The sequence below is a fragment of the Bos javanicus genome, chromosome 16 (genome assembly GCF_032452875.1).
Source record: "Bos javanicus breed banteng chromosome 16, ARS-OSU_banteng_1.0, whole genome shotgun sequence".
NCBI classification, from domain to species: domain Eukaryota; kingdom Metazoa; phylum Chordata; class Mammalia; order Artiodactyla; family Bovidae; genus Bos; species Bos javanicus.
This window is the reverse complement of record NC_083883.1, coordinates 42,556,853-42,571,352: the sequence shown is the minus strand read 5'-3', so window position 1 is coordinate 42,571,352 and position 14,500 is coordinate 42,556,853. Positions and strand designations below refer to the sequence as shown.

General features: G+C 49.6%; 2 protein-coding genes across 2 annotated transcripts; both read right to left on the bottom strand.

The window, feature by feature from the left end:
- Window positions 1–802: 802 nt before the first annotated feature.
- Window positions 803–2,327, bottom strand: NPPA (natriuretic peptide A). Its single transcript, XM_061382709.1, has 3 exons — window positions 2,047–2,327; window positions 1,623–1,949; window positions 803–1,096 (listed from the first exon to the last, which is right to left on the bottom strand). The coding sequence occupies exons 1-3, from the start codon at window positions 2,164–2,166 to the stop codon at window positions 1,085–1,087; spliced, it is 459 nt and encodes a 152-aa protein (XP_061238693.1). The 5' UTR covers window positions 2,167–2,327; the 3' UTR covers window positions 803–1,084.
- A 10,192-nt stretch (window positions 2,328–12,519) lies between these two features.
- NPPB (natriuretic peptide B) lies at window positions 12,520–14,026 on the bottom strand. Its single transcript, XM_061382700.1, has 3 exons — window positions 13,764–14,026; window positions 13,243–13,489; window positions 12,520–12,711 (listed from the first exon to the last, which is right to left on the bottom strand). The coding sequence occupies exons 1-3, from the start codon at window positions 13,887–13,889 to the stop codon at window positions 12,695–12,697; spliced, it is 390 nt and encodes a 129-aa protein (XP_061238684.1). The 5' UTR covers window positions 13,890–14,026; the 3' UTR covers window positions 12,520–12,694.
- Between the last annotated feature and the right edge of the window lie 474 nt (window positions 14,027–14,500).

Genomic DNA, 14,500 nt, shown 5'->3' with positions numbered 1-14,500 from the left:
AATTCACTCAGCTGCCACACTTAACTCTCAAAAGGTGTCAGAGAAGAGGTAGTGTCCTGATTTCATATATGCCTCTCTAAAAAAAGGATAACTGTAACCAAATAATACTGTGTGTACAAAAGTGTCATACTGAGGACAGTCTACCTTAGACGTGACCAGGAAAAAAACCCAAATGTTTATAAGTTTTCTTTTCAATACCTAAGTGCTCTGAATGTGAGCAAGTCTGAGTAAAGATAAAGGCCCTTTTGGTCTCCTAGGGCTTTTTCAGAATCAGTGGTGAGGCTGCAGTGTGAGTGAGAGCAAGTAGAGAGCTGCAGTTTGAGCCCCTACCCGCCAAACACACACACACTTGGAGGGAGAAATGAAAGGAAGCTGAAGCCCAAAGCCACACACCACCAAGGATGAACATGATGTGAACTACGGATGTTGGATGATTATGATGTGTCAGTGTAGGTTCATCGATGGTAACAAGTGTCGCACTCTGGTGGGGATGTTGGTCATGGAAGAGGATGTGAACAAGGGGTGGGCAGGGGTACATACGGAGACTCGGTAGCCCTGCTCCCTGGTACAGGTAAACCAGGGCAACACCCGTTTCAGAAGCAGATACAAAGAAACTACCTCTTCAGTGGCTCAATTTTGCTGTGAACCTAAAACTGCTCCCCCAAACAAGTTAATTCCTTTAAAAAAAGAATGAAAACGGAACTGAGAATTCTTCTCTCCAACAAAAGGTAAAATGACAAGGAGTATCAGGCTGAACTCCCTTCCGGAAATGAAAGAAATCACACCAACCCGAGCCTACTGCTTCTGTCCATGGTGCTGAAGTTTATTCATTTTCAAACTGATGTTGGTAACAGGTGATTAAAACTTAACACATGGGTGGGAGAGGTGGAGAAGCCACAGTTAAATCACTTTGTCTACATTTAGCATAAAATGTGAGAAATGTTGACAAGAAGCTGATGCTTGAATAGAATGCTTGTCACAGCTCAACTTGATGGCAACCAGATGCGACAAAGTTGAGTGAGAGACCCCAGGGGATTCTCTTGAAGACTGCCCAGGGCCTGGCCTGCCTTTTCCTCCCTGGCCATTATCTTCGATACTACAAGAGAGCAGAGACATGTTTGGTTTGGTGACCTGACTCCACTGGAAAAGCCAGCTTCATCAGACTGTGCTCCCTTCCCACCAGCCTCCACTCCAGCCTGATGACCCTCTGACTTCTATAAACTGGTAAACAAATTGCCCATTAGGAACTAGTAAAGTCAGTCCTGCTCAATTTCAATCCTTTGGGATCTGATGATTCTGCAAAGGACACAAACTACCAATCAGCAAAGCACAGGTTATTTGGCCCCATGAACAATTTAAGTCCCCAGTGTTCGTGGCAGTAAAGTCTTTTTTTCTTAGCATTCTCTCAGCAAACTGTAGCTGAGGTTGGTATCATTGTCCTGAGACTCAGAGCACACCCTCCTCCCCGCCAAGTTGGGGCAGAAATTTCAAAGGGGTTGCTTCTATGCTGTCCCTTTCCTACTGAAGGCATTCCCTGGCGATGTTCTTTCACAAGGCTTGAACTTCAATGAAGCCACAATTTCGTTCCTCCCCATCCCATTTCCATTCTCAGGTCCTCTTACCCGGAAGCTGTTGCAGCCCAATCCACTCTGGGCTCCAATCCTGTCCATCCTTCCCCCGAAGCAGCTGGACCTCCGCAGGCTCCGAGGGGCAGTGAGCAGTGCCCTCAGCTTGCTCTTCAGGAGGGCAGATCTATCGGAGGATTCCCAGGGGCCCCGCCCGAGGACGCCCCCCTCTCTCTGGGCTGGGTTGACCTCCCCCATCCAGGGAGGCATCTCTGAAAGGGGGCTGAGAGGGGCCCCAGCTTCTTCATTCTGCTCACTTAGTACTTGTGAGGGCACAGCCTCATCTTCTAAAGGCATCTTGTCCTCCAAACGGTCCAGCAAATTCTTTACAAAAGGAAAACAGGGAAAGGGAGAGGTCTCGCTGCCTGGCACAATGTCACAACCCCCCTCACCCCAGACCATGCCGCTTCCCTGGCCCTACCTTGAAATCCATCAGGTCTGCATTGGACACAGAACCATACACGGGATTTGCTCCTGTTTGCCCTGGGAGCTGAAATGCCAGAAAGAGGAGGAAGCTCACGGTGATGGCGGAGGAGCCCATGCTGGCGTCGGTCAAGGAATGGTCGGTCTGGTGCTTGCTGCCTCCTCCCTGTCCTCTTTGGCCTTTTGCTGTTGGCCTTTGTCCGTCTCTGTCTCCCAGCTGCCCTGAGCCTCCTCTTTTTATAGCCCCCTGGCTCTCTGGGAGCTCGTCCGGGAGAGGGACGGAACCCTCCCCATTCTGTCACTTGCAGTGATAAAGCAGCTGAGTGAGGAAGCAGCAGAAGATGCCCTTTTAAAGTTATCAGTCCAGCCTGCTTGTCACAGCCCCTCTGCCTTGAGCAGCCCCGACAACCCCCAGGACCCTCAGCTGCAGGAGCCACATTCTTGTTGATTTGCCTCAAGAGGTTCCCACTTCAAAGGTGTGAGAAGAGCAAAAAAGAGTCCTTGGTTATCTCACAACGATGCCTCCGGCTTCTTTCTCCTCGGCAACGGGACTCATGCTGGGAAGCAGAGGGTGACGGTTGGCGGACGCCCAGCTCCTCTGTTGGTTTGCCGCTCAGCTGTCAGGGCTCCAAATAAGGGCGGGAGGGGAGGATGTGGCAGGCAGCCGGCTGCTCGGCTCAGGACAAATTAGTCCAGATGCTGGTGCTGGCCTCACACCTGACTCATCAGCAGTGGCGAGAGCAGACCTCTCCCTCCGCAGGGCTTCCCCCACCCCTGACTGTCCCTCTCAGTGTCCAGGTGAAGAGAAAGTAGTTTTCTAGAGTCCTAAGTCAGCCGGAACCAAATGGGACCAATGTCCCAAGAACTCCACTCCCCAAAAGAAACACAAGACAAGTTTTGGGAACACGATCATTCCTGTGCAGAGCCTGCCCTCCTTCACTGCATGGTTCCCTCAAAGGTGTGGGGGGAACTTGACTCTAGAAGGATGCTGATATTTTCATTTATGGAAGCTTGCTGCTTCTAGAAACTCACACTCGGATGTGAAGTTTGTAACACCTCGCACCTTCCTAGGAACACTCCCGAGGTGAGGTTGGCTGATGGAGGCAGCTGTGACCCATGCAGTTTCCTTTAAGGTCTTTCATGTCCTTCTCTAAGGCCCAGCAAGCAATGAGCCATCAAGGTCTCTGTTTTTCTGGCCCCCCAAAGAGAAACACCAGGCAGTGAGCCTCTCTATCTTCAATGAATGGCCTCTTTTGGTTGTTGTTGTTGTTCATTTGTTCAGTTGCTAAGTTGTGTCCAACTCTGTGACCCCATGGACTGCAGCATGCCAGGTTTTCCTGTTTTCCACCATTTCCTGGAGTTTGCTCAAACTCTTGTCCATTGAGCCATCTTACCCATCTCTTCAGCGGCTGCCCCCTTCTCCTTTTGCCCTCAATCTTTCCCAGCATCAGGGCCTTTTCCAATGAGTCAGCTCTTCCCATCAGGTGGTTGAAGTATTAGAGCTTCAGTTTCAGCATCAGTCCTTCCAATGAATATTAAAGGTTGACTTCCTTTAGAATTCACTGGTTTGATCTCTGCAGTCCAAGGGACTCTCAAGAGTCTTCTCCAGCACCACAATTTGAAAACATCCATTCTTTGGTGCTCAGCCTTCTTTCTGGTCCAACTCTCACATCCATACATAACCACTGGAGAAAATGTACAGCACTGGCCTCCATTTACTAAGTGCCAGACCCAACGCTATACACTCTTCAATGCAATGTATCCAGAGGGGGAACACTACACTGAAGGGATGAGAACCCTCCATTGCAGCCCAAAGCAGTTAAATTGCATGCATCTTTGTGGCCTTCTTTTCCTCATCTGTGAGCCTTAAAAGAACTGTTACTGTATAAATGCATTTTGAAGTGTGAACTGACTCATTGGAAAAGACCCTGATGCTGCAAAAGATTGAGTCAGGAGGAGAAGGGGACAACAGAGGATGAGATGGTTGGATGGCATCACTGACTCAAAGGACATGAGTTTGAGCAAGCTCCGGGAGTTGGTGATGGACAGGGAAGTCTGGTGTGCTGCAGTCCATGGGGTCACAAAGAGTCAGACACGACTGAGCGACTGAACTGATCAGAAGTGTGAACTGCCATATAACTGCATGATACTCATAATGGTTATCTTTATTGTTTGGTTGAAATATGCGAGACATGGTGCTGAGAGCTTTATGTGGATTCTTCCATTTTCATCACAAGCCCCAGGAGGTGGGTTTTGTCCCCATTCACAGAGGGACAGAACTGAGCCTGAGAGCATCTGTCACTTGCCCAGTGTCACTCAGCAGGATCAGGACATGAACCCCAGATCTGACGCCAAAGCCTGTAATTTCAGCCCACTTCTCAGATACTGCTGCTTCTTAGCACAAAGTTTCCTTAACAATCCCTTTAGTCTCAGTTCCTGATTAAACACTGCCCTAGTCCCAGTCCTTTAGATTGCCTCTGAGCACCTCCTTGCCGTCCCCCTGTCCTGGGGCTGTAGCTTTGCATGCTTGGCAAGTCTGTGAATATGTGGACTGTCTCGGGAAATCAGCATACCCAAGCCCCATTAATTTTGGACGCACACAGCAGCAAGTGGTATCTTGCAGTAAGCAGCAGTAGTGAGCTGGAATCCAGACCTTAGTTCCCTGACCAAGAATCCTAACCGTTAGACCAGAGAGGCCAGCAGCTAGGGCCTAAATCCCCAGTCCTTGCCTACTGAGATAAGAAGGAATTATGATGAGGAGGTGGAAGGTAAAGAGAAAAGTAAAATGTTTATTGGAAAGGCAGAGTGCTTGCAGAAAGACGCATGGGCGAACTCTGTGAGAGCTGTCTCCAGAGTCACACCTTTGGAAAGTTTAAATCGTTATAAAGGGCCAGTTTTCTGGGTCTTTGTCTCCCCTCTGGCCAATAGTCTTGTTTTGCCCCTCCTGGCTACTTTGTCTCAAGACCCTCCCCTCCCAACCAAATAGATTTCAACACAAAGACATCTGGGAGGAAAGAAGCAAGACTCATTATGGCCTGGCATCCCCTGACTTTTGACCCCCAGGGAGACTTTCTGCACTTGTGTAGTGTCTCCCTTGCCCCAAGGAGGGGGAATATGTGATTTTTTGACCCTTCACTCAAACAAGGTTTAGCCCTTTTCTGTTCTTGCCATGATTGTTATCTTAAGGTGTGCATAAGAGACGAAGCCTGGCTATTTACCCTGTTTCTATTGTTACTTTCATTTCTGAGGGTAAACAGGAGTGAGAGAGTGCATGCGTGCTCAATCAAGTCCAGAGGGGAAACACTGCACTGAAGGGATGAGAACCCTGCATTGCAGCCCCAAGCAGTCAAATTACATGCATCTCTGGGGCCTTATTTGTGACCCCATGGCCTGTAGCCCACCAGGCTCCTCTGTCCATGGAATTTTCCAGGCAAGAATATTGGAGTGGGTTGCCATTTCCTTCTCCAGGGGATCTTCCCAACCCGAGGATCAAACCTGTGTCTCCTGCGTCTCCTGCATTGTCAGGTGGATTCTTTTCCCACTGAGCCACCTGGAAAGTGCCTAACGTGGAGCCCACCTATGTCCTGTCTCAGGCAATGTAAACAGGATGCTAGTTGTACAGGTCCAGCCTGAAGCCCCCTTTTTCTTGCCCCATGAAATGTAAACAGGAAGCTAGCTTTGAATGCCTAAACTGGAGCCCATCTATCTCCTGCCTTACCGTGACCTATTTACACACCTAACTTGTTTCAATCTACCCTCTAGAACTTCAGGAATTGCAAATGGAATGACAGCTCTGTCCTAGCCAGACCCTCTTCCACCTATGCTTAGTCCTTGGCTGCTCAGATGGAGAGGCTGTTACACAGCAAGAGGACAGGATATCAGGGCAGTACGTGTCCAGAGGACACGAGAGACATCCAGGGTAGCTTTATTCTAAAGGAGAAAGCAAACCCCTTTACTAATTTGGATTGGCCAAACTCAACTTCAAATCCAAAATGAGTGCAATTCTGAGTAGGGAGGCATCTGGGAGGAAAGAAGCAAGACCCATTATGGCCTGGTATCCCTTGACTTTTGACCCTCAAGGAGACTTTCTGCACATATATATCTCTGGGGGCCAAGAATCACCGTATCCTGACGTATCCTGGAATGCGCTCACAGCTTAATTGCTCGGGTAGCAGGGTTATTATTAGCAGAGGATTCAGTGAGCAGCCACCCTGGGGGAACTGATGCTCCTCGAGTGTGCGTCACACAGGCTGTCTCCTGGAGATGTCCTTTGAGATAGGCTTTTGATGCAGGCAAGACTTCCGGAAGGGCACCATGGTGGGTGGCCTCTGCTGTGGCTTAGCCTCTGAGGGCTGATGCTGCTCTTGCATCCAGCGCCTCTTCTGAAGTCTGTCAGTGGCTCAAGGAAAAGTGAAAGTCCCATGCAAGTTTCCAGAAGAAGAATTTAGAACTTTTTTCAGTTTACTTTTATTGTTAAAACTTTTCCCCTTCCAGAGTGAATCTGGAGTAGGGGCACAAGTGTCATTTTTTGAGTTTCTTCTTTCGTCTCTGTTTTTGTTTGTGGTTTTTTTTTTTTTTGGCAGAAGGTGGGTGGCAAGAAAAGAATACTTAGTTTCTGCCCTGAGGACTTTGTACAGAACACCACCTCCTGCACTAACAGAGCCCAGGGAAAACAGATAGTCCCCAATATACTCATTACCCCAATGCTATGAAAGCCTTTGATTTGAGCCTGAAATGGAAAATGACTTGACGTACACTTTCTCTTTCTTTCCATGCCCCTGATCCACTTCAGGATATGTGTGTGAAAGAGTTAATATTTAATGGGGTGTTTAGAAGCCAGCCTGTGGGAGTGAAAAGCAAAAGACACAGAAGACCAGATCCACCCCCCACCCCCACCTCTTCCACTAGCTGAAAAATCAAAAGCCTTTATTTCCTTATCACTGGAAAGAAGTCGTCTTAGTCATATGATGGAATGAGGGTTGCAAATGGCTAGGAGAATCCAGAATTGGGGCATCTCATCTCTAGCTGAGTTTGGTTTCATGATCCTCCGGGGAGACGCTGTGGGCCGCTTCAGGGAGCCACGAGTCCCCAGAGATGTTACACCTGTGCAGAACTGGTGTGAAAAACCCATCACATTCCTGGCATGACTCTGTCAGACCTAAAGAGCCTAAAGCAGAAGCCCCGGTTGGGAGAAATCGGTAGGACACTGGTCCGTATTTAGGAATGATTGCTTTAGACTTTGAAAATAATGTTCTGTTTCTTTGGTGCAAACTGGAGGTCACTGAAACTGGAATTTGGGGGCAAGTTGCCCAGGGGAAAAGGCCCAAGGCAAGTGTATTTGCTAAAGCTTTTGGGGCTTCTACTTAAGTGAAATAAGAGTGAGGGGAAAAGGGAAGAATTAGTCAACTATGGCTGCGTGACAAATTACCCACCTCTTAGCAACCTTTTGTTTTTCCAGCTGCAATGGCTCTTTGTTGGTGTGCACGGGCTTTCTCTAGTTGCTTCACTCTAGTGAGTGGGGTCTACTCTCTGGTTATGGTATGCTTGTTTCTCATTGCAGTGGCTTCTCTTGTTGCAGAGTATGGGCTCTAAGGTGTGTGGGCTTCAGTAGTTGCAGTGCGAGGGCTCAGTAGTTGTGGCACCACAGGCTTAGTTCCCCTCAGCATGTGGGATCTTAGTTCCCAGACCAGGGACAGAACCTGTGTCCCCTGCATTGGCAGACGGATTCTTAATCAGTGGACCATCAGGGAAGTCCCTACCTAAGCAACTTTAATCAACACATATCTATTATCTAACAGTTTCTGTGGACCAGGGATCTGGCTCTGCTTAACTGGGTACCAACTTTCTCAGAGCTTGCACTGGCTACAGTTAAGATGTTGGCCAGGGCTATGCTCATTTCAAGGCTTGGCTGGGGACCTGTTTTCAAGGTCACTCATGTGTCTTTTGGCAAACCTTGGGTCCTCACTGACTGTTGCCTGGAGATGTCATTTCCTAATGACATGGACTTCTCCATAGAGATGCAGCTGACTTCTTTTAGGTAGAGAGAAAACCGCCATCTTTTTGTAACCTAATCTTGGAAGTGGTATCCCATCATTTTTGTTGTCCTCTGTTCATTAGAAGTGAGTCACTAAGTCCAGCCCATACTCAGAGGGAGGTGATTACCAAGGGCATGAATACTAGGGGATGAGCATCACTGCAGACCATCTCAGAGGCTGCCCACCACAGGTAAGGAAAGAGAAAGAGCAAATACACAGTGATATGTTACCAAGTTGGTCACAGCTTTGAGAAAACAATTTAGCGGTAGGTTGGTTGGTTATTGGTTGGTCAGTGTGTTGGTTGGTTGTTGGTTGGTTGTTCATGGTGCACATCTCCAGAGAATTTCATGGGACCCAGCATCTTGGAACAGTCTGTGAAGAAAGAAAAGGATGAGGGCACTGCATCGGATCCTTTGGGCTGCTGTTACAAAGTACTACAAACTGGGTATCTTAAAACAACAGGACTGTATTGTCTCACAGTTCTGAAGGCTAGAGTCCAAAATCAAGGAGTCAGCAGGGCCATGTTCCCTCTAAAACCTGTAAGGTAGGATCCTTCCTTGTCTCTTGAAGCTTCTGGTAGCTGCCAGCAGCCTTTGGCATTCCTTGGTTACAGATGCATCTCTCTGATCGTCATCTCTTCCTTCTTGGGTTTCTTTCTTTTTTTCTTGTAAGGACACCAGTCAGACTGAATTGGGCTTTGCTGGTGGCTCAGACTATAAAGAATCTGCCTGCAATGCAGGAGACCCAGGTTCCATCCCTGGATCTGGAAGATCCCCTGGAGAAGGCAATGGCAACCCACCCCAGTATCCTTGCCTGGAGAATTCCTTGGACAGAGGAGAATGGTGGATGACAGTCCATGGGGTCACAAAGAGTCAGACGCAACTGAGTAACTAACACTCACTCACTTATACTGAATCAGGAGCCCACCCTACTCCAGGATGACCTCATCTTAATTTCCTCCACAGTGACCTGATTCACCACCCCCACTCCAGCACACCACCCATGGACATATCTGGGTGTATGCCCTCCAAGGAATACATGCCCTCCTTGGGGGCCTCACAGAGAGGAGGAGTCTCCCTCTGGCTAAGGCATGATGGTTCTGCTCTCCCCCCCTGATGCAGGAAGAACCAAGTAGAAAGCCTGGAACAGGGGGGCCAGTTAGGAAGCTGGTGTACCAATATGGGCATGAGTGGTGAGGGAAAGAAGGAGGAATGGACATGGTACCTGCCTGGGTGGTCCAGTCAAAGAAGGGAGTCAAGGAAGATTCCAAGGGCTGAAGTCATCAAGGGTGGGGAGCCCTGGAAGAAGGTTTACTCATTTGGGAGTGTCTTTGTTTGGGTTCTCCTGAGCCTGAGACATGTATTCAAGCAAAGTAGTTTATTTTGGAGACAATCCCAGGAAATATTGGCAGGAGACTGGGGAAGTGACCAGGGAGAGGGGTTTAGTGATCACCATGGGCAGCTGAAACTTAATCCCCATCCCCTGCAGAGAAATCTGGGGACCAGTAAAAGATGCACACTGCCTGTGAACCGAAGGCACTACTTGGTATGGGTTGAGTGCTGCTCCTGGTTCATGTCAATTTCCCAGATTCCTGCCTGCCCCCAGGAAGTGGGCTCTGGCTGCCAGAGAAAGTCCTGGGGCAGGAAAGTGGGATACTTCCAGATGGAAGCAGGGCTGTTGTGCACTGTGAGGGAAAGGATTGTGTTTGGCAGTGTCAGAGACACAATACTAGGGGCAAGAGAGTGGGAGCCACTGTCCCAGGGCTGAAATGCTATAGAATGCCCACACAGTTCCATGAGGCCTGGCTCTTCATTCCATGAGAGAGACAGGCCTCTTAGTGGAAATGCACTGATTTCATGAAAAATTCTACAGAGACAAAGATAGACAGCTGAGAACTGCAACATAAACAAGACAAATGGCCAAGTTCATGACTTCGTGCTTAGACCTGGTTCTGTGGAGGTGGGGGGAGATGCATTCTTTTTTGCCACAAATCATTCTCAAGAAGGTCAAAGCTTCCCCAAAAAGGATGGAGAGGGGAGTGTAAAATCAGTGACAAGAGATGAAGAATTCAGGTCCAACTCTGTCCTGACTTCATTCAATAGCTTTAACACTGGAGACCCAGCAGAGCAGGCCCACCCTCTACTGAAGCTCCTTTCAGCAGCAAAGCTGTGGGCTGTGAAGCATGGGTCTGTGTTCACCATGTTTTTCTGGGTAGGTTACAGTGACAAGCATCCATGGAGATACATAATCTAGCAGCTTCTTTGGAGGACAAGGTTGATCATAGGTAAGTCAGGGAGATTAAGGCCATGGCTGTAGCTCCATGGGGATGTGTTTGAAGGGCCAGGGCCACAGGTCAGGGAGGGCTGGTTTTAAAGGGCATCCTTAGACAGTTCATGTGCCATTTCACTGCCCACAAACACCAAACAGGAGGAGCTTGCTGAGATGTCATTCCGCTGGGTACATCAGACCACCAACTCCCCACCCTCCAGAAGTCACATTTGGCTCTTCGGTTTGTTTTAGAGTCCTTTTTCCTGGACAGTGGCTTGGGTGAAAAGCCTCAAGTAACAGATGTGTCTGTATCATGCACAGACTCTATCACCTGAGCCCTATTTATGGAAGAACTGGACTTACCTGGAAGACTTCTGAAGTGCTGGCTAGGTTTGTAAAGTGGGTGTTCTGGGAGGAATCTGTCTTCATCACCTGAGCAGGGGAGAGAAGTTGACAACAGGCACTGGCCCCAGATGTTGAACTGACTGATGCCATTATGAGGGGACCGTCCATCCCACCAGCAAGCCTAATTCACTGGCCTGGGAAGGGATGGATTGGTCAATGATTAGGTGTATGGATGTTGGGCCAGCCTGTGTGGGCTTGAATCCTGGCTCTGCCACTTTACCAACTGAGAGACCCTGAGCAAGATATATTACCTTTTTGTGCCTCAATTTGTAAAATGAACAATAATAAGAGTTCTTCCTGCATAGCTGTTGTGAGGGCTGATATGAGTTCATGGAACTGTGCCTGGACATTATAAGTCCTTTATAAATGTTAATTATGCTAATTACTCATTACCACCCAGGGCCAAAACAATTAGGCAAAGATGACTCACGGGTTTTTTGTTTTGTTTTGAGAATAAATTGGCCCTAAAACCTTATTTTCAAAACTTTAAACTCATTAGATACCTATCACCTCAGATGCAAACTGGGTTAAAATGAGAAATAACACAAAGATCCACTAATTCTGGTTCCCCTTCACTCAAAGAAACATCAGATGAGGACAGCAGGAAAGTCATGAGTGCAGTTAAAGGTCTGGAGCTCAGGGAAAGAGTACAGGCTCCAGATTCACAAGGATCCCTGCTCAAATTCTAGCTCTGGAACTTAGCAGCTGTATGCTTTTATGTAAGATGCTTCCCTTTTTTTGGTCTCAGTTTTCTCGTCCATAAAATGGGGATACTTATAGTCCTGTCCTCCTGCTGAGCTGGTACCATAAAAGGCATTCTTGGCAAAAGAAACTGCATAGGCTGAAAGCAAGAGCAAGTTCCATCACATGACGTGGGATGCCTGGAACCCAAGATGCAGGGGGAGGGGCATCCTGAGAGGAGAGGGCAGTGACCCCCTACCAGGACTCCCAGCTGATTAAGGCAGCACAGTAGGGTTCTGGGGCTTGTCTCTTTTCCTGCCTTAGAATAAAAATCTGTCCTCTCTAGGGCAGAGAGGAGGTAAAAATGTGGGACCCCAAGGGAAGGGCACTCTGAAATGCTGGGCCTCTTTCAGGCACTTCTATGCTTGTGGGCTCAGAAAATGAAAATGCTATTAAACTCAGGGTTTTGAAGTCACCTTTCCAGGATGACATCAGGAATTGAAGGCCTGAACCTGAGGTTGGAGGCAGGAGGGAGAACTCACTCATCAGGAATGCAAATGAGCCAGCATCCCTCTCTCTCTCTCTCTCTCTCTCTCTCTCTCTCTCTCTCTCTCATACACACACACACACACACACACACACACACACACACTGCCCTCGATCTCTGAGAGCTTCTGGAAACAACAAATATACGGAGAGTGCCTTCAGTCACAGAATTCTAGGCAGAAGGAAGGCTATTGTCAAGGGGCAAATACTTTGCCACACACCCTCATGCAGCAGGAATACATCAGGGTCTATTCAGCTCCCACGGAGAAACTGTCAGGCTTTCAAAAGTAGTTTCTGGAAAGTGTCTCAAGTGTCTGAGTGTTTAGAGATATTTCCAAACAAGAAAATCTTTCAAGAAAAGTAGTCCCCCTCCCACCACCTGCTTGATCATCAGCCCTTGAAGCTGTGTCCCCACCCCACCATTAAATGGACACCTTTGGGACTTGCAAGAAAACACAGGGTTTTTTGTTGTTGTTGTTGTTTTTAAATGATGCGTTATTTTTTTAAACACTGAGACAAATGAATTTCAAAAGGAAAAAGCTATAATACTGACTTTATTTCATCATGGAAAATTTGTGTCCAAAGAGAAGAACCATCTTATATAAAACAACCAAATAAATAAATAAATAAAAATAAATAGGAGTTGCTTCCAAGGGGATCAGGGGTTGATGGAGAATCAGATGCAGCCATATCTGCAGCCAGGACCTCTTCTTAGTACCTCCTCAGCACTGTGGGGGGAAAAGAGAGGGTGATGATGACTTTGAGGTGGGAGACAGGCAGGATCTGAGCTTGCCCTCACCCTGTGCCACCCCTGCCACCCCCCTCTTCAGTTCATCTGCATGTTTGGGACTTTGGACTAACCCATCTCCCTGGACCTCCCCTTCCTCCTTGTAAACCGGGGATTACCATCCCCCCTGGTGACCTTCCCCTCTGCCTTCGCAGCTTTAGACAGTTCAGGGGAAACCAGGAGGAAAAATGTTAACTATTCTCTGCTCCAAGGAGGGCCTGCTGAATAGTGACTGAATTACATCCTAAGGTGATTCTGCCCCTTTCAGTCAGAGGCAGGAGGTGGATAGAAGGGGCTCCCAGACATGATAATGAATGTTGTCCAAATTTAATATTCCCAGAAAGGCATGCCTTGGCCCTGAGGACTGCCAGCAAAGAAGAGTGATGTTCTTTGTTCAAAATTTGGTCTCCTGAGACATCGGACCCAGAAGTGGCTCTAATGATGTGCAGTTGGAATGGGGATAGGTGCTCACCGTTGCAGCCCAGGCCGCTGAGGGAGCCGATACGGTCCAGCCTCCGTCCAAAGCAGCCAGAGTCGCGCATCATCTTGGGGCCCCGCAGGGCCCGGAGGATGCTGTGGTGGGGCCCGAGGAACCCCGCGGGGGCTGCCGCCGGGGAATCCCAGGTTTCTTCCAGGCCCTGGCCCTGCTGGAGGGGCTCCACGCGCAGCTGCTCCGCCTGCAGCTCCGAGACCCTGTCCCGTAGACGGTCCAGCAGCTCCTGCAATGCACGGTGGGGGAGCCAGAGCTTCAGAAACCCGCACCTGGGCCCAGCCGCCCTCGACGGCGCCAAAGCGATCCAACCGCGCTGAGTACTGGCTTCCCGCACCCGGTCTCGCCATTTTCTGATTCCCTTTCTGATTCTCATATCACTAATTCCCTAGGGAGGGTGGGGACCTCTTGGGATGTAAGTAGGGGCGTGGATGGGGACCCGTTAATTGCTGCTGTCCGCGCCCTCCTGGCGAACCGGGTTTACGCAGTTCAGCAGCGCTCACCTGTAACCCAGGTAGTTCCGAGACCGGGCCGGGGCCACCCACCGGGTGCGAACGACATCCTAGCAGCGACAGGTGCAAGAAGAGGAGAAGCAGAAGCGCCCGGGACAGCGCCGTCTGGGGGTCCATGTCGCTGGCGGAGCGGATAGAGGTTGCGGCCGCGGCTGCTTCGCTGGGTTGCGCTTCACGTCTCACCTTCTGAAAGAGCCCGGTGGGCGCTCTCGCGGATCCTTGGGCAACAGCGGCCTTTTATTCCTGGTCCTGGGAGCCGGGCCGGCCCTGCCTCTCTGGGTTATCTCTGATTTATCGGCCGCATTCCGGCCCGACCCGCTGAGCTCAGGGCGGGGGAATGCACCTCTCCGCGCCGAGGGGGTGGAGGCTGGGGAGAGCAGGCCTTGTATAGAAATGGACCTGACCGGGAGCTGGAACGCGTGCCCGGGGTGGGGGGCGGCGGGGGGGGGGGGGCGGTTGGAGGGGTGGGATGCGGGAGTGGGGGCGTAGGCAGGGAGGGGTAGACACCAATAGGTCCTTCGTCTCTCTCTGCTTCCTTTCCTGCGAAACCTCCGGGGGCATTAGCGTGGATTTTTTTCTTTCCTCCCCACCCCCATTCCTGGATTGAGCAGAGAGAACCCCAGCGATCAGAGACTCGACGCAAATGCCGGGCGCACGAGGTGACTCACAAAGAACAGCCCCAGCCAACACCCCATCGCTGCAGCGCGTCTTCCCTCCCCGCCTGGAAC